General features: G+C 37.1%; 1 protein-coding gene across 3 annotated transcripts in view; it reads left to right on the forward strand.

The window, feature by feature from the left end:
- The window catches only part of MRE11 (MRE11 homolog, double strand break repair nuclease), a 73,496-nt gene that overhangs the window by 13,299 nt on the left and 38,356 nt on the right, over window positions 1-21,841 (forward strand). For all 3 annotated transcript variants that reach the window (XM_060104705.1, XM_060104704.1, XM_060104706.1), the window contains exons 5-12: window positions 2,992-3,079; window positions 4,399-4,540; window positions 7,418-7,532; window positions 11,528-11,713; window positions 12,198-12,369; window positions 13,978-14,058; window positions 18,088-18,214; window positions 20,748-20,848. In XM_060104705.1, coding sequence (XP_059960688.1) covers window positions 2,992-3,079; window positions 4,399-4,540; window positions 7,418-7,532; window positions 11,528-11,713; window positions 12,198-12,369; window positions 13,978-14,058; window positions 18,088-18,214; window positions 20,748-20,848 — 1,012 coding nt within the window. The remainder of the gene's footprint in view (window positions 1-2,991; window positions 3,080-4,398; window positions 4,541-7,417; window positions 7,533-11,527; window positions 11,714-12,197; window positions 12,370-13,977; window positions 14,059-18,087; window positions 18,215-20,747; window positions 20,849-21,841) is intronic.

A 21,841-nucleotide genomic window follows, 5' to 3' on the forward strand; every position in this document is an offset into this window, starting at 1 on the left:
ACATAGTTCATAGAAAAGGAAATAAAGTAGCATTTTAACATATTAAAAGAATATGAGGGGTTTCCCTGGTGGCGCAGTGGTTGAGAGTCCGCCTGCCGATGGGAGGGACGCGGGTTCGTGCCCCGGTCCGGGAGGATCCCGCATGCCGCAGAGCGGCTGGGCCCGTGAGCCATGGCCGCGGGGCCTGCACATCCAGAGCCTGTGCTCCGCAACGGGAGGGGCCACAGCAGTGAGAGGCCCGCGTACCGCAAAAAAAAAAAAAAAAAAAAAAAAAAAAAAAAAAGAATATGAAAGATGCAAAATGAAGTATACTGATATATTTTTCTCCTATAAGATTGCTATAGATCAGTAATTCTCAGTCCTGGGTACACATTATCATTACCTAAGAATCTTAAAAAATACTGATGCCCAGTCTCCAGGTCATTTAATCTCTCTGAGTGTGTCTTGGACATTGGTGGATCTTCACAGATTCCTAGAAAATTCTAACATGCAGCTAGGGTTTAGAACCACTGGCATAGATTGAAAAAGCTTGATAATGTATTGGGTTGGCCAAAAAGTGCCTTCGGTTTTTAAGTAAAAATAAAAGACACATTTTTCATTTTCACCAAGAACTTTATTGAACTTTATTGGAACTTTGTTCCACTACCTTCTGCCATTTTTCAGGCAACTTCATAATTCCATCTTCCCAAAACTTTTTATCTTTTTGAGCAAAGAACTGTTCCAGGTGCCTTTTACAGTCTTCCAGGGAATTGAAATTTTTTCCATTAAGAGAATTTTGTAAAGACCTAAATAAATGGAAATCCGAAGGTGCAATGTCTAGTGAATATGGCAGATGAATCAGAACTTCCAGCCAAACTGTAACAGTTTTTGCCTGGTCATCAAAGAAACATGCGGTCTTGTGTTATCCTGATGGATGAGTATGCGTTTTCTTTTGACTAAATCTGGATGCTTTTCATTCAGTGCTGCTTTCAGTTGGTCCAGTTGGGAGTAGTACTTGTTGGAATTAATCGTTTGGTTTTCCAGAAGGAGCTCATAATAGAGGACTCCCTTCCAATCCCACCATACACACAACATCACCTTTGGATGAAGACCGGCCTTTGGTGTGGTTGGTGGTGGTTCATTTCACTTGCCCCACAATTTCTTCCCTTCCACATTATTATACATATCCACTTGTCATTGCCCGTCACAATTTGTTTTAAAAATGGAACTTTTCATTACATTTAAGTAGAGAATCACATGCGGAAGTACAGTCAGGAAGGTTTTTTTCGCTTAACTTATGTGGAACCCAAACATCAAAGCGATGAACATAACCAAGCTGGTGCAAATGATTTTCAATGCTTGTTTTGGATATTTTGAGTATGTCGGCTATCTCCCACGTGGTATAACGTTGATTGTTCCTAGTTAATGTCTCTATTTAATCGCTCTCAACTTCAACTGGTCTACCTGACCAGGGAGCATCGTCCAGTGAGAAATCTCCAGCACGAAACATCGCAAACCACTTTTGACACGTTCGATCAGTCACAGCACCTTCTCCACACACTGCACAAATCTTTTTTTTGCATTTCGGTTGCGTTTTTACCTTTCTTGAAATAATAAAGCATAATATGCCGAAAATGTTGCTTTTTTTCTTCCATCTTCAGTATTAAAATGGCTACACAAACCTTCACCAATTTTCATAAGTCTTTTTTTTAAAATGCACGCTGCTATGACAGCTGTCACATACAATCTAACAAAATTGTTTCAAATGGAGTTAAAGACAACTAAGCGCTACTAGAGCCATCTTAGGGAAAAAACCGAATGAACCTTTTGGCCCACCCAGTATCTTGGTGGAGCAGGGGGAATTAGTCTCATGGATTACCATTGTACTATGAGTAAATCATACAACCTCTGTGGAGGTAAATTGGCAGTAGTTATCAGATTTACAGATGCACGCGTTCCTTTTGACCTGACAGTTTCCTTCTAGATATTTTCCTATACTCTCACAAGGGCAACTTTGTACAAGATTACTCACTGTAACAATATTTGTAAAACAAAAGGCTGGAAATAGTCTAAATGTCAATTGATAGGTAACTACTTAAACACATTATAATAATCCATGCAGTGTCCAGCTAAAATCACAAGGAAGCTCTTTATGTACTGATATGGAATGATTTATAAAGTATGTAAAGTGATAAAGGCAGGGGGCAGAAATCTATATTGTGCTACCATTTGTTTAAGAAGGAAAATGTATTTATTTGCTTTACAGGTATAAGATATTTTTGCACAGATACACTAGAATTTCCTAATGTTATTTGCCTCTGAGAAGAGAAGCTTGGTGACTAGGGGCAAGAGTGGGTGGGAAACTTTGAGTCATCCAGGTAGTAAGTGATAGAGCTGGAGTTGTTTTTTTTTTGTTTTTTTGTTTTTTTTTTGCGGTACGTGAGCCTCTCACTGCTGCAGCCCCTCCCATTGCGGAGCACAGGCGCAGGCTCAGCGGACATGGCTCACGGGCCCAGCCGCTCCGTGGCACGTGGGATCCTCCCAGACCGGGGCATGAACCTGCGTCCCCCCCATCGGCAGGCGGACTCCCAACCACTGCGCCACCAGGGAAGCCCAGAGCTGGAGTTTTTAATCTAGGTCTTTTGGATTCCAGAGTAGATGTATTTCTTCCCCTCCCGCTTCTACAAATAAAAACCTTTTATAAAGGCTTTCAAAATTTTGAAAGCCTACTTCCTACTAATCAGATATTCACATCTTTCATACAATTCATAAGCATCATATATTTGTATGGTTTTCTTTTAAAGTGTAGTACTTTGAGATCTTTTGAAACTTGAATTGAAATGAACTGCTGCCTAGGATTTAATTTTATTAAAGCTCCAAACTAGTGGTCATTTGCCAGCTAAGATCATCCAGTTTGCCTATAACTGTATTCATTTTTTGGAGGAGGATAACGGGGGAAACAGCTTTTGTCTCTTACAGAAACTTTTCTTTCTTTCTTTCTTTTCTTTTAAGGTTTCCATGGGTTAACTACGAAGATGCCAATCTCAACATTTCAATTCCTGTGTTTAGTATTCATGGCAATCATGATGATCCTACGGGGGTAATTATTGGGTTCTTAGTTTGTTGAAATTTTAGAAACAATCAGTTTAGTTTGTCTTTGGAAAGCATTCTTTCACTTCTTCCCAGCGATTTGTAGTCAAATTGAGTCAAAAGTTCAAATTGACTTTTTATCATTCATATAAGCTTTTATACTGCTTTTTTGATAATTTTTAAAAATCTGGAATAATAAATGGCATGTGACATACACATTTATTTCATAAGTGCCAAGGTTAACAATAAGTAACCAGAAGGAGGAATAAACACCTAACATTTGTATAATGCTTTACAGTTTACCAAGGACTTTTGTATCTCTTATCACATAAATCTCACCTGTAGGAAATGAGGGTTTCATGAACAGTTTTAAATCTAAATTAGATCATCTTATTTTCTGTTTGATATGAAAGTACAGACTGTCCCTAGTTTATGAGGGTTCGACCTTAGATTTTTCAACTCTACAGTGGTGCGAAATGGATATACATTCAGTAGAAGTTGCACTTCGAAGTTTGAATTTTGAATATCTTTTTTGGGCTAACGATACGTGGGAAGATACTTCCGTGTGATGCTGGGCAAAGGCAGCGAGGCACAGCTCCTGATCAGCCACATGGTCACGAGGGTAAACAGGTGCTACACTTACAACCATTCTGTACTCATACAGCCATTCTGTTTTTCACTTACAGTACATTATTCAGTATATTACACAAGATACTCCATACTTTATTGTAAAAGTATTTACACTTTTGCCCAACTGTAGGCTAATGTACGTGTTCTGTGCATGTTTAAAGTAAGCTAGGCTAAGCTATAATTTTCGGTAGGTTAGGTGCTTTAACTGCATTTTTGACTTAACAGTATTTTCAGTTTGCGATGGATTTATTGGGACCTAAACCCGTTGTAAGTCGAGGAAGATCTTTAATAATAGGGGTCCTAAAATAATCTCAAAATATCTTTTTGTTTTATCTGGTCATTAATGTATTATAAATCACTACTTAGCTAGTCTTTTTTTTCTCACCTCTTAAGAGGTCTGCTTAATATGACAAGGCACTGATTTCATGGCTGTTTTTTATTTTTCAGTGGACAAGACATCATAAGTTTTGATGAAATGTTAACTGCATTTAGCATGTGATTCCAGTTGCAGTGGGTCACTTGTAACAGAAAAAAGATAGCGAATACTTTTATTATTGTAATTTTGTTTTGAGAAGACGTTATCCTAATGTAGGTTTTTGTAACTACTATATAAAATATACTTTTAATAAGTAATAATATGATATGCAGATTACTTGTTTTTAGATATACATTTATATTATTTGAAAATATTTTGCATAGGCAGATGCACTCTGCGCCCTGGATATTTTAAGTTGTGCTGGATTTGTAAATCACTTTGGACGTTCAATGTCTGTGGAGAAGATAGACATTAGTCCGGTTTTGCTTCAAAAAGGAAGCACAAAAATTGCTCTATATGGCTTAGGTAAGATGGTTTTATTTTACTATTTATGTCAATAAATGTTTAAATTTTAAGCAGCTAGGAAATCAAATTCTGGAGTTAACTTTGCTGCTGTTTGGGGAAAAGTGAGGCAAATCTAATTATTCCTTATGGGTGACTTAAAAAAATGTAGGAAGCTTTTGGTAGAAATTTTTTAGTATTTTATAAGCACCAATAGTCCTTGATACTTTTTTTTTTTTTTTTTTTTTTTTTTTGCGGTACGCGGCCTCTCAACTGCTGTGGCGTCTCCCGTTGAGGAGCACAGGCTCTGGACGCTCAGGCTCAGCGGCCATGGCTCACGGGCCCAGCCGCTATGCGGCATGTGAGATCTTCCCGGACCGGGGCATGAACCCGCATCCCCTGCATCGGCAGGCGGACCCCCAACCACTGCGCCACCAGGGAAGCCTGATACTTATTTTTAATAGCAGTTTTTGTGGAAAAATATTTTTCCTTTAGTATCTATTTACTGTTTATTTTTTCTTTCTTTTAGACTCAGATAAAAATCCTGAACATTAGCATTTATACAGTAATTAGAAAAACTGCATTTTGATATCTTGGAAGTCTTTGAAAGTTCTAAAGTTTCACTGTCCGATACAGTAATCATGTAGATGCTGGGCACTTGAAATGTGGCTAGTCTGAATTGAGATATGCTATAAGTATAAAATACACATCAGAGTTCAAAGACTTAGAAAAAAATGTAAAATACCTTTGGTATTTGGGGTTAAATAAAATATCTTAGAATTAATTTCACCTGTTTCTTTTACTTGTTTTAATATGGCTACTAGAAAATTTAAAATTACATATTTGGCCCGTTTTAGTGGTTCACATGGTATTTTTATTAGACAGTGCTAATCTAGAGCTATCATCTACAATCCTCAGAAAATTTGCTTTATCAGCTTCACTATCTTCAATTTATTTAGTGTCCAGTAGGTAAAAGCTTGTTTTTGCTAGGCTTTATTCCATATGAATGGAAGACTATTTTTAGAGTGCATTCAAAGGCTATTTTTTGTGTCTTCCTTGGATTATGTTCAGTTTGATTTGTTTTATGGATGCAATAGTTTTATTGATTTTGTTGTGTATAGAGTATTATAAAAATTACACTTCACGTTAAACCAACCTTAAAGTACCGCAAGAGAAATTGAGAAAAAATTTCACGCTGTAGCCTCTACATAGTTTTTATTATTTTTGGAGTGACTTTAGTATAATAGAAGCCTTAGAAAATCTTATTTACTTCATTTCTCTTTGTGTATGTTTTTTAAAGAATAATTATGATGGATGGTTTATTTAAATACTTTCTCTAGGAAGCTTCTCTAGGAAGCTTATAGTCTTTGCCCAATTTTCATAATTTTGCCAACAAGTAGAAAAGCATCGTGGTTATCTATATTTTAGAGATATGGAAAATGAGATCAAGGAATTATGTCATTTTGCAAGTGATAGAGCAGGAAGTGGAATATGCTTTTTTTAAAAAACTACTAACAGGTATTTTAATCACTGTAACGTTAGGGATCGTATCTGCATAAAATGGTTGATCCTCCTACTTTCAGACTAAGGACAGATCCCATTATGCCTCAGTCACTGCCAGAAGCAAACTGCTTCAGTCATCTATTTTCTCCCAAACTCTCATCTCATCCTCTTCTGTTTTCCTTAACTGGACTCTGTCTCTACCCTCCACCCACTCCTCTCACCCCAGCTCTGTATACTCTAGAGCTCTTTTTAGTTAGTTAGCAGATTCCCTCATTTCGTCAGTCTCTGAATGCTGCCTGTACTCTCTAACCCTCAGTGAAACTGAGTGGCCCCTGAGGTTACCGTGTCCCACGTAGTTCTCTCATGGCCTCTTATGGGCTTTAGGGCAGAAGGAGTGGAGGGCAAGTCACTGTTCTCCTTGCTTCCTACTGATACCTCCTTTCCTGCCTGCAAACACCCTTGAAGCTAATTGCCAACTGGCTAAACTGCCTTCTCCATTCCCTCAATTTTCTTACTTGCCTACCTTCCAATTTTGTCAGTGTTCTCAGTGCTTCGACACCCAAGTAGATCAACCTTCTAATGCCCTGGATTTTTTTTATGTCTTGGCTTTTTTGTTCCAGTTATATGTTCTGCATGCCACCATCTATTTCATTGGCCACACTAGGAATTCTTTTTAGATGCTAGACCTCTTCTAGCTCTTATACTTATGTGGTGTTGGCCTTTCTTCCCAGGCCTTCCCTAATCACTCCATAAAGTAGCAACCTTGTCCTCCCAGTGATAATCCCCATCTTAGCATCCTGACTTTTTTCCCTTTTATAATATTTAAAATTGCAATTTTCATGTTTAATTGTTTTTGTTGGCCTCCTTCACTAGACTAAGGTGATCCTTTGGGGAATAGGAAGAGTTATTTAAAAGTCATTAAATTATTAAAAAGCACAGTATTTTTATTTAAAACATAATATACATAAGAATTATTTTTAAATACATTTTTAATCTCATCCCCTGTAATATCTCTTCCTGTGTATTTTACAATGTATATGTTAAATCAAAAGTACATATATACTTAGAATAAATAAAGGGAGAGTGGGAAACAATATTATTAGAAATTTTAATAAGAATTTGAGAATAGAAAACTCAAATTTTTATTCCACATTTTCCAGATCTTGAAAGTATATATGCTTGACCTGGAAAACATTCTTCAAATGCAACTAACTGCTTAGCAGCTGTCAGGCATGAACCTGGAACACGTTCATTTGTAAATAATGATATCAGATTTCAAGTATCTCTCTAATAGGAAAATGAAATACTTAGAGAAGTACATAATTTAGAAGCAAAACATATTCGTTTTTTAAAACTGAGTAAGAAACCACTTTTAAAATAATGTAATATCCATTTCAGGATCCATTCCAGATGAAAGGCTGTATCGAATGTTCGTCAACAAAAAAGTAACAATGTTGAGACCAAAAGAAGATGGGAACTCTTGGTTTAACTTATTTGTGATTCATCAGAACAGGTAAAAGTAGTCTCTGAAAATTTTTGAGTCAAGTATTGAGGTTCCCCAGATCTCTGTTTCCAAGCTTACCTATTTCAGTAAAATGCTCCTTATGCTTTGAAAGTTGTCAGTGCAGGATCAGGCAAGACTTCAATATGCATAGTGTGACTGCATCTTGAAATTGTTTTTAGTATATATTCATACTTACAAAGAATATTTCTAGCATATGGATAAGGTATACGAAGAACCATAAAATGAATAATCCTAAATTCAGAAAGAAGTGGAACATTACCAGTACCCTACCCTATGCCCTTCCCTGACCACATCTTTTTCCACAAACTCCGGAGGAAGCACTATCTTCAATTTTTATTTCATTTGTCCATAGCTTTTCTTTATTGTTTAATCACATACACATTCATTATGAGTATTTTTTATTTAGTTTTGGTATAACTGGAACACCATACTTTATATTTTGCAGTTGGCTTATTTTGTTCAACATTATGTTACTAAGATTCATCCATTTTGATGCTTAAAAGTGTAATTAATTCTCACTGATGTATACAGTTCAGCTTTCTCTCCTCTTAGTGAGTGTTTTGTGTTATTTCCAGATTTTTGCTTTTTTAAACCTTTTTGTTAGGAACATTCTTATAGATTTTTCTTGGTACATATATACAAGTATTTTTCCAGAATATTAAATATAGCTAGATCAACTTTCTTTTGTTAGTAGTTTTAAGAAATTTAATCTGTTGGCAGGGTGTAGGTTTGATTGAAAGGAATAGAGATTTGAAGAAGCAAGATTTATTATGTGATCATTATAGTAAAAAAAAAGTGTGAGATGGTAACAGTGATGGTAGTGAGAATGATATGTAAGGGACAAAGCTGAGAAGTTATTAAGGAAGAACCTAAAGGGGTTTGGAGCCTGATTATATAATTTATTATTTATTGAACAGATATTTATTGACAGCAGAATACTCTGGTACTTACCCATCACTGGTACTTGGTGAAAGAAAGGCTTTAGGGGGCAGTCTTATGTTGCCTTATGTATATTCTTGAATAAACAGTGTGAGTTAAAGGAGGAGCAGTCCAGAGTTTTGATATGTGTGGTCTCCATATAACAAACTGGGAGTTTGTTCCTTCTCTTGCTGAGGGCTTTCCAGTTCTGCTACACTTTGTACTTTCCCAAGGTAGGGATAAGTCAGAAGGAACAATTATCAGCGATTCCAAGCCAGAATGAAAGTTTGGAATGGCAGCATTGGTAAGGGGAATGGGTAGTATAATGTTGGTATGGCTGGTTACTGGTGATGTTAATAATCTTGATCATTCAATTAAGGTGGTGTAGACCAGGTTTCTCCCAGTAGAGGTCCCATTTTCTACTTTGTAATTAATAAATATTTTGGGAAAAATACATTGAGACTATGTGAACATACTGTTTCAACTTAAACTTTTGCCCACAAATTTTAGCATCCATTGGTGGATCTTGTTTCCAGCAATTAATACTGTGGTGGTGTTTCTGATTTTTTTTTCCCTCATTCTTTTTATAATTATTGATTGAAATTCTTCTGTTAGGAAAATTTGTCCCTTCTCATTTATTTACTTATTCATTCATTCATTTATTTATGTTATTGTGGACTCAAGGATGTTTATTTAATTTTTTGAGTTATAATCCAATCCTTTAATTTTTTGATGTTGTTGTTTTTGTTGCTCAGGTTGTTTCAGCTCTGACCATTGAGAGCTTTTTTACATTGGCTTCTATGTCCTTTCAACATGCCCTCTTCCTTTTTGTTTTTTGAGCATGTCCTTAACCTTCTAGTACCACAAGATGCTCCTGGCTCATCTTGTATTTTTCTCCTCAAGCCCTGGAATTAACCACTTCTCCAAGGAGCCCTAATTGCTTTTCTTGGAGAGTGGTATTTTGAAACCCAGATATGGCCACTAAATGTGCTTATTGCCACTGTGGGTCTCTTAGCCCTCATGACTAGAGTTAAAGAAATATATGTATATTCACTAATCCATGCATACATGTCTGTATGTATACATGTGTTAAAAAAAAAAAAAACAAGCACGAGTTCATACTGATTCGAATCCAGCCCTACAGGATTCATTTTTGTCTTTTCTTATTTGTGACTTCTTTCTCTAACAGTTAGAAACCTCGATTGTATTATCTACGGTATGTTTACTTATTTTTTTCAATACTGGTTGACATAACAAAGTAATTTCAAAATTGCTGACCCATAGCCCTGTGAGAAACAAATTTGCCAGCTAGGGTACAGTGTTTGTATGTTATTTTAGTTCTTAGCCTTACTATATCTAGTCAAAAACACCACTTTCTAAAGTTACTTTGGTCAGTTCCTTTCCCCTTACCCCTTCATTGTGGTTATAAGAGTTTTTTTGTAATGCTGTTAGGTTCATTTGTCATCCTCTGCATTCTTAGGTACTTCTTTTGTTACTGTTTTCAGGGTCTTATAAAAAACAGGTTTTCTCATATTAAGCGAGAATTCTTGAGCCTTTTACATTTTATTTAATTTTCCATTTGTTTCTATATGTGGACCAGTTTCTTTCTCTTGCAGCAAAAGAAGGTAAACCCTGAGCAATTTTGTCATGCAAAATATTTCCACAAAGATGTTTTGATCAGCTTCTAGGTCACAAATCAGAGTCAGCCCACCAGCATAATCTTCCCTTTTCCAGTGCTCCATTAAAGCGTAGTTACATCATGTCGTATTTGAGTTATTCTGCATTTCTTCAGTAATTGTGATAGGATCATAACGTTTTTTACATAAAAACGTTTTTTACATAAATATTCCTAGACACATGAGCTTCTCTAATTTCACTTCCTGCTCTTCCTTGCATTCATTCTGCTTAGCCACGCTGGTCTCCTTGCTGTTCTTGAACTCACTGAATACCTTCCCACGTCAGCACCTCTGCCATCAGCTCATCCCTCTGCCTAGGACTTTCTTCCCATGCACACCTGATCCCTCCTCTAAGTTCTCTGCTCATTTGTCTCCTGTCAGAGGTGCCTTCCCTGACCACCCTTTGTATAGTAGCCTCCCTTTTCCGTGTAATTTTTCCCTTTAGTTTTCTTTATAGCACCTGTCACTACCTGACAAATTTTATATATGTGTGTGTGTGTGTGTGTATGTGTGTGTGTGTATGTGTATGCATATACGTAAACATATTGTATTAGTGCTAATTTCCCCCACAATGAGCAAGGACTTTGTTCATTGCTATGTCTTCAGTATTTAGAAGAGACCTGGGAAACCTGACACATAGTAGACACACAGTAAATATTTGTTCAATGAATGAATGTCAGTTTGCCTTAAGTGAATGCTGATTGAAGTATTTGAACACTTTTACTTAAATTCTCAGTGATATAAATCAGTATTAGGGAAAACTTTTTTTTTTGTCTTCCTCTCTTTGGGTTTTCACATGTTTTAATAATAGCAGCTAATCTAGGTATAAAATGAGAGTTTGAAAATCACATATTCATATAATATTTTATTTAATATTGAAAACTCTTATCTCTGTAAGACTGACATTCTCATTATTTTTATAGTCAGTAAAAGAAACATGTTATTAAAAATGATGGGACATATTTAGAGTTTTGACTTTATTTTACAAAGCTTAGACTAAACTCACTTCCCATTTTCTGTACTCTGGTATACACTCAGACCAATTTATAGGTTTTTACTATTTTTAGAGCTCATGCTTTTCTGACTTTCCCATAGGGGGAATTATTCCTCTCTAAAGCCTTTAGTGATCTGCCTCTGTATGTAGAATTGACTGCTTTCGCTTTTGAGGCTTCTACTTGTCTGTGTCCTGCAAGTTTGTAAACCCTTTGAGGGCAGGAATTAGATACTGTCTTTGCATCCCCAATCCCTTGAAAGTTTCTGGCATATAGAAGGGATGTAATAAACCTTTAGTTAATGGAGAAAGAAAGATCTATACAGACTTATGTATTATGAAGTTTTACTATATCTCTGGACATTTATAATAATTTATTTTTAAAAATCTTGGCATAGGAGTAAACACGGAAGTACTAACTTCATTCCAGAACAGTTTTTGGATGACTTCATTGATCTTGTTATCTGGGGCCATGAACATGAGTGTAAAATAGCTCCAACCAAAAATGAACAACAGCTCTTTTACGTATCACAACCTGGAAGCTCAGTAGTCACTTCTCTTTCCCCAGGAGAAGCTGTAAAGAAGTGAGTAATTATTATAGTTTTTAAATCAATTTTAAAAATTGCTATGATAGTCTAACCATCTCATAGGCTCAAGGTACTGATGATGCTGTTATTTATATGATAGATTTATTCATAAAGATTGATCATTCAATACAGTCTTACTGTTTGCCCAGATTTTAAGCTATTTTTAACAGGAGAAGATCCCAATGGTATTAATGATTTTGCTGCTCATTAGGCCAATGCAAGGCTAATGTTTTTATTAATTAAATTTTAAATTAGAGTGCTGTAGGAAAAATGATGTATGAATGGATTTTATTTTGGGGAAGAAGAATGTTTAAGTTTTTTCCTGTGATACAACATTAAGATTAAATTACTAAAAACACTTTTTAAGGGTGTGATTTTATAAATAATTTGTAGAAATTTAGAAATATGATAGTTTCGATGTGCACATTTTCCTGAGGAAGTTTACAGTGTGACTATGCTTTCATTTCCCTCCTCATTTCAGACACGTTGGTTTGCTGCGTATTAAAGGAAGGAAGATGAACATGCAGAAAATTCCTCTCCACACAGTGCGGCAGTTTTTCATGGAGGATGTTGTTCTGGCTGATCATCCAGACATTTTTAACCCCGATAATCCTAAAGTAACCCAAGCCATACAAAGCTTCTGCTTGGAGAAGGTAATTCTTCTAGATAAAGGTCATTGAGATCTACTTTAGTTGAGAGGTTATTTACCTTGAATTAAATACTTCAGTAGAGTAGAGGGAAGTCATTATATTTGTTACATTCTCATGAAGCCTGTAAGGAACCACTGTTGTTTTATTAATGAGTTCAGTTGTATCAAATTTTTTTCTTTTTTATTTTTTTAATAGGGACTTCCCTGGCAGTCCAGTGGCTAAGACTTTGCCTTCCAGGGCAGGGGGAGCGGGTTCGATCCCTGGTCAGGGAGCTGAGATCCCACATACCTGGTGCCAAAAAACCAAAAACATAGAACAGAAGCAATATTGTAGCAAATTCAATAAAGACTTTAAGGATGGTCCACATAAAAAAAAAAAAAAAAAAAACAAAAAACTAACATCTTCCAGAGGGAGGAATGTTATAAATAGAAGAAACTTTGTTTAATTAAGCTCCTCTCCCAGATCCTTTCCACCTTCTCAAAAACATATACGTAATCTTTTCTCTTTTTATCCTGATTTGATAATTTGTTCATTTTACTAATGAAAGCAGGCAGTGGCTTTGATTGGAGAACGGCAGGATGTTATGGTAGATGAGGAGAGCCTTAGCCTCTCTAATAATCTCCATTACGCTAATAATCTCTATCACACATCCCTTTCACCCTGAAATCTCCCTCCAAATAAAATCTTAAAATGTGTGCTATGCACCTTGTCACTTCAGTGTACGTGCCATACTTCCCACCATGCACATTGCCATCCCTAAACCACTGCGGAAATTCTAGAGCCACTATGAAGTTGGGTGAATGCATTTAATAATATGGAACTTGACAGCTTAATAACATTAATTACTGATACTTATTCAGTTCTTACGCTGTGTAGGCTCTTCTGCTTCGCATTTTATTCTTATAAAAATCATGATAATGATAATGATAATTATCACTGATATTCATTGGCGGCATATATATTCTGGACACTGTTGACGGCATTTTGCATTTAATCCACTGAATGATGCTATAGGTCTGTAGAGTCTACCATACACATTTTATAGAAAGAGGAGCTGATCCTTAGATAAAGTAACTCGCCCAGTGTCACAGCTTACTAGCAACATGTAACTCACATAACTGGAAAGTTTAAGAGTTTGCTGGTTTCAGAATGACTAGATCCAGAAACTCAAATTAAGTAGTTTTCTCTGTTTCTGTGTCTAGTTCTGTGCCACCCAGTCTGATGGTTTCTGTCTTAAGCTGTGCTATAAAGAAGGCATTTTCACGTGGTGGCCCACAGACTTACATTGTCCTTACAGCTGAAAGAATCATTTTTTCCCAGTAGTTCCAAATAAACCCCTAGCATTGAGTTTCCCTGGACTGAGGTCATGTACTTGTCCCTGAACCCAATCTCTGAGGCCAGGGAGATGGAAATGAATGGATTGTCTTGGCTTAGTCAGGGAGCCCGGGGTCTCTCAACCTTGGCACAATTGACATTTTACTGGGTAACACTTTGTTGTGGGAGCTTGTTCTGTGCATGGTAGGGTTTTTACAAGTCCTCTCTGACCTCAACCACTAGATGCCAGCCAGTAGTACCTCTTCCCTCTAGACATGACAATATCTTTATTTTGAGATTGAAGAAATGCTTGAAAATGCAGAACGGGAACGTCTGGGAAATTCTCGACAGCCAGAGAAGCCTCTTATACGACTGCGAGTAAGTCCTCTTTAGATAAATTCAACTTTATTGATTTTCAGAGGAGAGTATTGTACAGTTTACATGGATTTTTTTGTAAAAGTACCAAAGAGAGTACGTATAGTAAAAAGAGCAGTCATCATTGGTGGAAAGAATAATAAAGCAGCCAGGATTTGATTTAATCATAGTTTCATTTTGATAGGTTTGGTTTTTTTTTTTCTCTTATTTTTCTCATTTTCTAAATAGTCTATTGTATTTGATACGTTGGCTGTGCTCTCTGACTTCGTTTACTGTTCCCTTCTCTCCCTCCCTTCCAGACACTTGGCCTTCTTGTAATTCCTCAGATGCATCAGACATGCACTCTCCTCCTCCAGATCTGCTCAGATGTCACCTCAGTGGGCCCCAGCCTAATTAAGATTGCAACCCCCATACCCTCTCTCCAACACTCCTGATTTCACTTCCCTTCTCTACTTTTTCTTTTCTTTTTTTCCCACGGCACATCCTCCTAACCTACTACACCCAATTTATTTATTTTGGTTATTTTTTGTCCTCAGTTACAAAACTATCAGCTCTATAGAAGCACGGAACTTTGTGAATCTTCTTAACCAATGTATCCAAAGATCCCAGAACAGTTCCTGACACATAACAAGTGCTTGATAAATATGTGGAAAGAATTGATAAGTATTTGAGAGTATTAGAAAAGTCTAAGAAATTGAAGTGTTTCCTGTGCCTATAAGCCTGCTTATCTTTTCTATCATGATATATACAAACAAACAAATAACAACAGACATTTTTTATTTGCCCCTCTGCCTTTCCCTTCTCCTAGCTCCTGCCCTTTCTGATTTTCTTTCAAAAAAATACATTGTCTATATTGCTCATGTAATATTCTCTTCCTCAATCCACTATGATCAAGGTGGAATTCCACCATCTAAGGTGGAAAAGATGACCTTCAATTGTCAAATCCAGTAGATTTTTGTCATCTTACTGAATCACTCTTCGGCATTCTCTACTACAAATGATGTTTGTCCCTTCCTGTCTTTCAGTTAGCCCTCTGTTCAGTCTAGGCATATGGTCACTTATAGAATGACAATTCCCAAATTTTTTTTTTTTTTTTTGTGGTACGCGGGCCTCTCACTGTTGTGGCCTCTCCTGTTGCGGAGCACAGGCTCCGGACACGCAGGCTCAGCGGCCATGGCTCACGGGCCCAGCCGCTCCGCGGCACGTGGGATCCTCCCGGACCGGGGCACGAATCCGTGTCCCCTGCATTGGCAGGCGGACTCTCAACCACTGCACCACCAGGGAAGCCCGACAACTCCCAAATTTTGACCTCCAGCTTAGACCTCCTTGTTGAGGTCCAAGAGTCCTTCTAAAGCCTTGTACTTAAGGGGTGCAGCCCTCAAACCGGCAACATTGGCATCACCTGGAAAATTCTTAAAAATACAGAATCTCAGGCTCCATATTAACCCTACTGAATTACATTTTTTTTCACTGAATTACATTTTAAGAAGATCCCCAAGATATTTATATACATATTAAAATTTGAGAAGCCCTGGGACATAGAGTGTGAAGGTAAACAGTACATTCTAGAACCAGACTGCTTGGGTTTGCTTCTGACTCTGCCACTAGCTATATGACCTTGAGCCACTGGATCTCTTGTCCCTTGGTTGTACTTCATAGATTTACAAGATCTAAATGAATTTAGTAATCTGGCCCCTTCTCTCTATCCCGTTGGCATTGCTGTAGCTGAGGCCTGATTCTTACCTGGCCTGTAGCCGACTGCCTGACTCTGCCTCCAGTTTCCCCCTCTCCCCACCTCTAGCCTCTCCACACTAATGCCAAGATCATCTTTGGAAAATACGATCTTGCATATCTTTCTTGCTGAAAACGACTTAATGATTTCCTAGCTCTAACAGGAACAAGTCTAAACTCTTGCATGGCATTCAGAAGGTTTACATGACGTGGTCTAAACCCACCTCTCTGCTTCTATCTCATTTCCTGCCAGCACCTCCTAAGCTCCAGTTATACTGGACTAAATGTTGATGTTTTCCTAGGCCCAGTGGAGTTTATTTCACTCTTTGGAACGTTTGCCCATGCTGATCTTGCTGCGTGGAATGCACTTCTCTCCTTCTTTCGTAATATCCCCTTTAACACCCACTTAAAGCTTCCCCTCTTTGAAAGAAGCCTTTCTTGACTTCCCTTCAGAGTCGTTGTTTCTTCCTTTGTGTCCTCAGTCTACTTTGTACATACTTCTTTTTTTTTTTTTTTTTGAGTTTGCCAAGAAAGAGAATGGCTTTATTACATCTCACTATCAGAAGATGTAATAAAATGTTATATATACGTATATATGTAATAATGTTTTATTAAATAATTTTTTAAAGTTTTTTTTTTTTGGCTGCACTGCACGGTGTACATACTTCTTACAGCACCATCACATTCTGCTTGCAATTACTTCTTTACATATTTTATCTTCCCAGTCAGCTTGTAAATTTCTTCACAACCAACCTGCTGTTTTACTTATGGTGGTACCCCTGGCCCTTAGCAGAGTGCCTACACATTGTGGACACTCAGTAAAGTTTGCTTAGTGAACGAGTTTTGTGACTTTTAGGAGCAGAAAATTACAAATAAAACTAGGCTGGAGTACAGTTGTGAAAAATGTCTGAAGAGTTTTGGGGAGGCCCAATAGCTTGAGCATTTGGCATTTTCTGTTTTAGAACGTGGCAGCAGCTGTAGAGATGGTCTGGGTAGCAGAAACAGAGTTGCTTCAGGGGAACCACATAGTTCTTTTCATCGGGGCAGAAGGTCCCATGTTCCTCATCTATGTCTGCCTGATACCATTAGAACCAACCAGACTTGAACTGAAAATTGGCATTCCTTTTTCTAAACACACTAAATTATTAATTCATTAAGGAAAACAAAAGAACAAATATTTTCACGTAAGTAGTATTCCAGAAGTACATTGTGTTGGCTAGAGGACGCTCACTGATTCACTAATGCAGTGAACAAATGTATGTTGAGTACCTTCTTGCTGCATGCTGGTGGGCAGGGAGGAGGGCCACAGTGATGGTAAAATAGACGAGGGTTACAGGTGGTGGAGGTGTGAGGAGAGACACAATAAACAGATAGCGAACACATGAACAAACTCTTAGCTAGTGCTAAGTGTGATGAAGAGTGTAAGTGGGGTGGAGGTTAGGAGTAATCTGGAAAGGCTGGTGATGTGGTACAATGCTGATTCCCAGAGCATACTTTGAGAACAGCTAGTTTAGGAGAACAATTATATCTCTTAGAAAGAGATGTAGTATTTTTCTTTGTAAAGAGCTTGGTACCACCATAGACTTCTTTAGAAAGAGCCTGCCATGAGAGCAATTATTAGTTCTTTTATAAATAGAAACAGTCGGTCCTCTGTACCTGCACTTCTGCATCCACGGATATGGAGGGCTGATTGAACGCCACCATTTTATATAAGGGACTTGAGCATCCACAGATGTTGGTGTTCTTAGGGATCCTGGAACCAATCCCCCATGAATACCGAGGGATGACTGTACTGTGTTTTGAAGGAAGGTGATCATTTCTCAAAGCTCACAGACAAGCTTCTTTTCTTCCATGGATTTTTCCAGCATTTATTTTTGTCTAGTGTAAAAGCTTATCCCTACCTGATAGACCAATTAACAAATGCATCTAGGGGCAGCATTTTGTTTTGGTAGAGAATCTCCTTCTGTTTTAAAAGTTTAAAAAAATTTGTTTAGAAATTTCACATCCTTTTCAGATGATATTCCTGGTACCTAGACTACTAGTTTTATCATGGGGAGATGTAATTTTCTGACATTGTGGGAATTCTTACTGTATCCTGATTCCATCAAACAATGTTCTGCATAAGCGTAAACCTTTGAAGTTTTATTTTCTCAGTAGAATAAATGGTATAACATCATCATGATCTTTAAAATGAATTGTGGAACATTAACATATTAACTTAAAAGTATTACACATAAACATGAATACTGAAATTGGTGATCTGTTTTTTCCTAGCCTTCATAGCTTATTCTGTATTTCCAGGTGGACTATAGTGGAGGCTTTGAACCGTTCAGTGTTCTTCGCTTTAGCCAGAAATTTGTGGACCGGGTAGCGAATCCAAAAGATGTTATCCATTTTTTCAGGCGTAGAGAACAAAAGGAAGACACGGGTAAGCTAGTTGTCTTTACAAATTAAAAACTGCTCTTATAGGCTTCGCATAAATCAATCTCTAGTAAAAGTACAAAACAATAATGGAAAATGTTTTATTATGATTCTTTCTAATATCTCAGACAAATAAACTGATAGTTGGAATAATTAAATCACTTCTAAAAATTAGATAGCAATCATTTGTAAACTTGTGGATATCAATAAAGAAATGAAGTCTTTCGTAGTTTTTTTAAAACATGCTGCTGATTAACAACACACTTTAGAGATAAAGTGTTTAAATATCTATTATTTACTATACATTATTAATGTTCAGAGAATATACTCTCAAATTTTGCAGGGCTAAATATTTCAACTTTACAGTGTACAGCGATTTAAGAAGACTCCAGTCTTTTGAAATAAGAGGTGTCCCAGAATATTAAAAAGATACGTACTTAAGGGCTTAAGTTTGATGTTTCTGATGATCAGATAATTAATTTCCAATCAAAGTTCATAAAAACGAATTGCCCTTATTTTAGCATTTATCAAAAACAGGTCATCTGACTGAAACAGTGCTTCTTCTTAAGAAGTTTTGGTCCTTTTAAATACAGAGGCTCATCTCCTTAGAGCTATCGAGTCAGAATTTTCATAGAAAAATATAGCCCTTGTTTACATGTATGCTACCTTGATTTTTATTAACCCCGATTTAATGGGCTTCTGTTTTTCGTAGTGAAATTGTGATCACAATGGTGTGTGCTGTTAATTCAGCCTGAAACAGTCATTTGGATATTTAAATGGAGCTCATAGAATACTGTTTTGGTGGGGGGAAATCCATATCAGAGAATGGTATTTTTATGCTATGAATTTTTTGGGTGTAGCATTTGTGAGAATTTTTTGGGTGTAGCATTTGTGAGAATGTGGAGTATAGAACCTAGTACCTTATGTTACTTGAGTTTCATCCATTGTCAGTTTTGTTCTGATGATCCCTTTTTTGTTTAAACATTAATTGCTGAATGGAAACAATGACCTTTTTGTATATCTTATTGGAAGCATGAAATTGTTGTTTTGGCCAGCTCTGCTACTTTAACTACATGTGTGACGTCATGCAAATTACGTAATCTCTGATGTTTTGTTTTCTTGTCTACAAAATCAGGATAATAACTGTGCCTGCCTCACAGGATTGTTGTGAGGATTAGATGATATACTGTGTGTAAATGGTCTTAACATAGTGTCTGGCATAGTAAAATATAGTAATCATATTTATGAAGTAATATTAATTCTCCTGTCTTGAAATCCAAAAAAGATTTCTATTCACTTGTCCTCACCACTTTGTAAGAGGCACACTGAACTTTGTGCCTCTTTACCCCCTAAGCCATTGCGTAAACTTTTCCCTCTGCCTAAAATACTTTTTCTTTTTCCTTTTTTGCTTAGTAAGTCTTATTCATTCTGCAAGTCTTTTTTTTAAAATTAATTTATTTATTTGTTTTTATTTTTGGCTGTGCCAGGTCTTAGTCATGGCACGTGGGATCTTTGTTGCAGCATGCAGGATCTTCAGTTGCAGCATGCGGACTTCTTAGTTGCAGTGCAAGTCTTGAGTCAAATGATAACTGCGTTTGCTATCTGCATGTTATTTTCAGCTTTCTTTGAGAAGAATTAATTGATTTCTTCTCTGTGTGTCATATTTTCTGTGCTTACCTCTGTTGTAGCACTTACCATCTTGTATTGTAATCATTTGCTGTTATGGGCGGCATCCTGTCATTTTATCATTGTGTTTTCCACACCAGATCACACACGTGCTAGACAGTTAATATTCATTTCCCTGACAAAGGTTATGAGCAGAGCACCTACTGGACCCTATGCTTTTTGACTTCTTGCCCAGTATTCTTTTTATTCTGTACCTGCTGTTTTTTGAGACAACCATCCTGCCTAGGAATGCAGCAAATGTGCTTTAAACCTACTTCCCATTTGTCTCACAGAATATTAAGAAGATTTGTGTTTAATGGCCAAGATTTAATTAAATTAATAATTTTTGCTGTTTCACCAAGGACATGCTTATGTGAAACTGGCTTTTTGTTGTGTCTTGTTTTGAACTGTGAGCACGAAGTGATGACACTCAGTAGAACTCAGAGACACTGCCTTGACTCATCCCAAGGCACCAGCAGTTTTACCCACGACTACTTTTGTATCATCAGTGCAAATGTCAATACGGTGGAAGAGATAAATAACGTCTTAGTATTTTTATGAAAGTGTGTTTGACCTTAAGCCCCCTGAACCAGTATGGGGGACTCCCAGAGATCTGTGGACCACTGTGTGAGAACAGCTCCAAGAGACATACTACTTGGAGATTTGGAAAAGAAATACAGACTTTGGGGAAATGACTCTAGATATTAGCAAAAATGACATATTTTTGCCTCAAAATTTACTGGGTTGAGCAAACTGACAGTTGATAAAGTTTGGCCATACCTCCTTCACTGACAGCAACCTTCAGTGAGTTTGGTCACTTTAACATTAAAAGAGAAACTGCTACTTTTTTTTTTTCATGGACTTCTTTTTTCTAGGAGAAGAGATCAACTTTGGGAAGTTCATCACAAGACCTTCAGAAGGAACAACTCTAAGGGTAGAAGACCTTGTGAAACAGTATTTTCAAACCGCAGAGAAGGTAATTTCTTAGTTACAGTTCTCAGTTTGGATAATGGCTATCTTATAATAACAGATTTTAATTTAAGATATGTGTAATTGATAGTTTAAACAAAATGAATCCTCAGTGTCTCCATGAAGTAAGCAGGGTGACAATTACATTCATTTATAGTTATTACGTATCAAGAAAAATAAGTGCTTAATGTCAGTCATTAATATTGTTATTATTGTGTCTATTATTGTCAGTGTTGTTATCCTCTTTCTTTATATCACTACTACCTAAGTCTGAATCCAGGATTTAATTTTCTTGCATCTGGATGTAATTTCAGAGTTACTTTATTAATAAGCCACTGGATGGTGAAGCTATTCTTATTTTTGTGGGTATATGCCACTTTGAGATCCTCTGGTTGTATTAGCTTCCTATAGCTGCTGGAATAAATGTCCACAAACTTAGTGGTTTAAAACAACACAGGTTTATTACCTTACAGTTTTGTAGATCAAAAACCAGACACTGGTCTCACTGGACAAAAACTGAGATGTTTTCAAGGCTGTGTTCCTTTCTGGAAGCTGTAGGGAAGATTCCATTTCCTCATCTTCTCCAGCTTCTGGAGGTACCCGTGTTTCTTGGCTCTGGGCCACATTCTTCCATCTTCAAAGCAAGCAATGCTGGATCTGTCTGGCTGTCATTTCCCCGGATACTTCTCTGTGACTCCCTTCTTTGGTCTCCCTCTTCTATTTTCAAGGATGCTTGTGATTACACTGGGCCCACCTGGATAGTCCCTGATAATCTCCCAGTTTTGTAGCCAGCTGCTTAGCAACCTTAATTCCATCTGTAACCTTAATTCTCCTTTGCCATGTAACATATTCACAGGTCCCAGAGATTAGGATGTGGACATCTTTAGGGGCCATCTTTCTGCCTACCACACTGGTTAACCTGCTCTCTTAGTCATCAGCTGCTGTTTCTGGACTCTGTGTCCCAGCCTCGCAGGCCTCTGCATTTTCACAAGTCCTATAC

The sequence above is a fragment of the Mesoplodon densirostris genome, chromosome 7 (genome assembly GCF_025265405.1).
Source record: "Mesoplodon densirostris isolate mMesDen1 chromosome 7, mMesDen1 primary haplotype, whole genome shotgun sequence".
Lineage (NCBI taxonomy): Eukaryota > Metazoa > Chordata > Mammalia > Artiodactyla > Ziphiidae > Mesoplodon > Mesoplodon densirostris.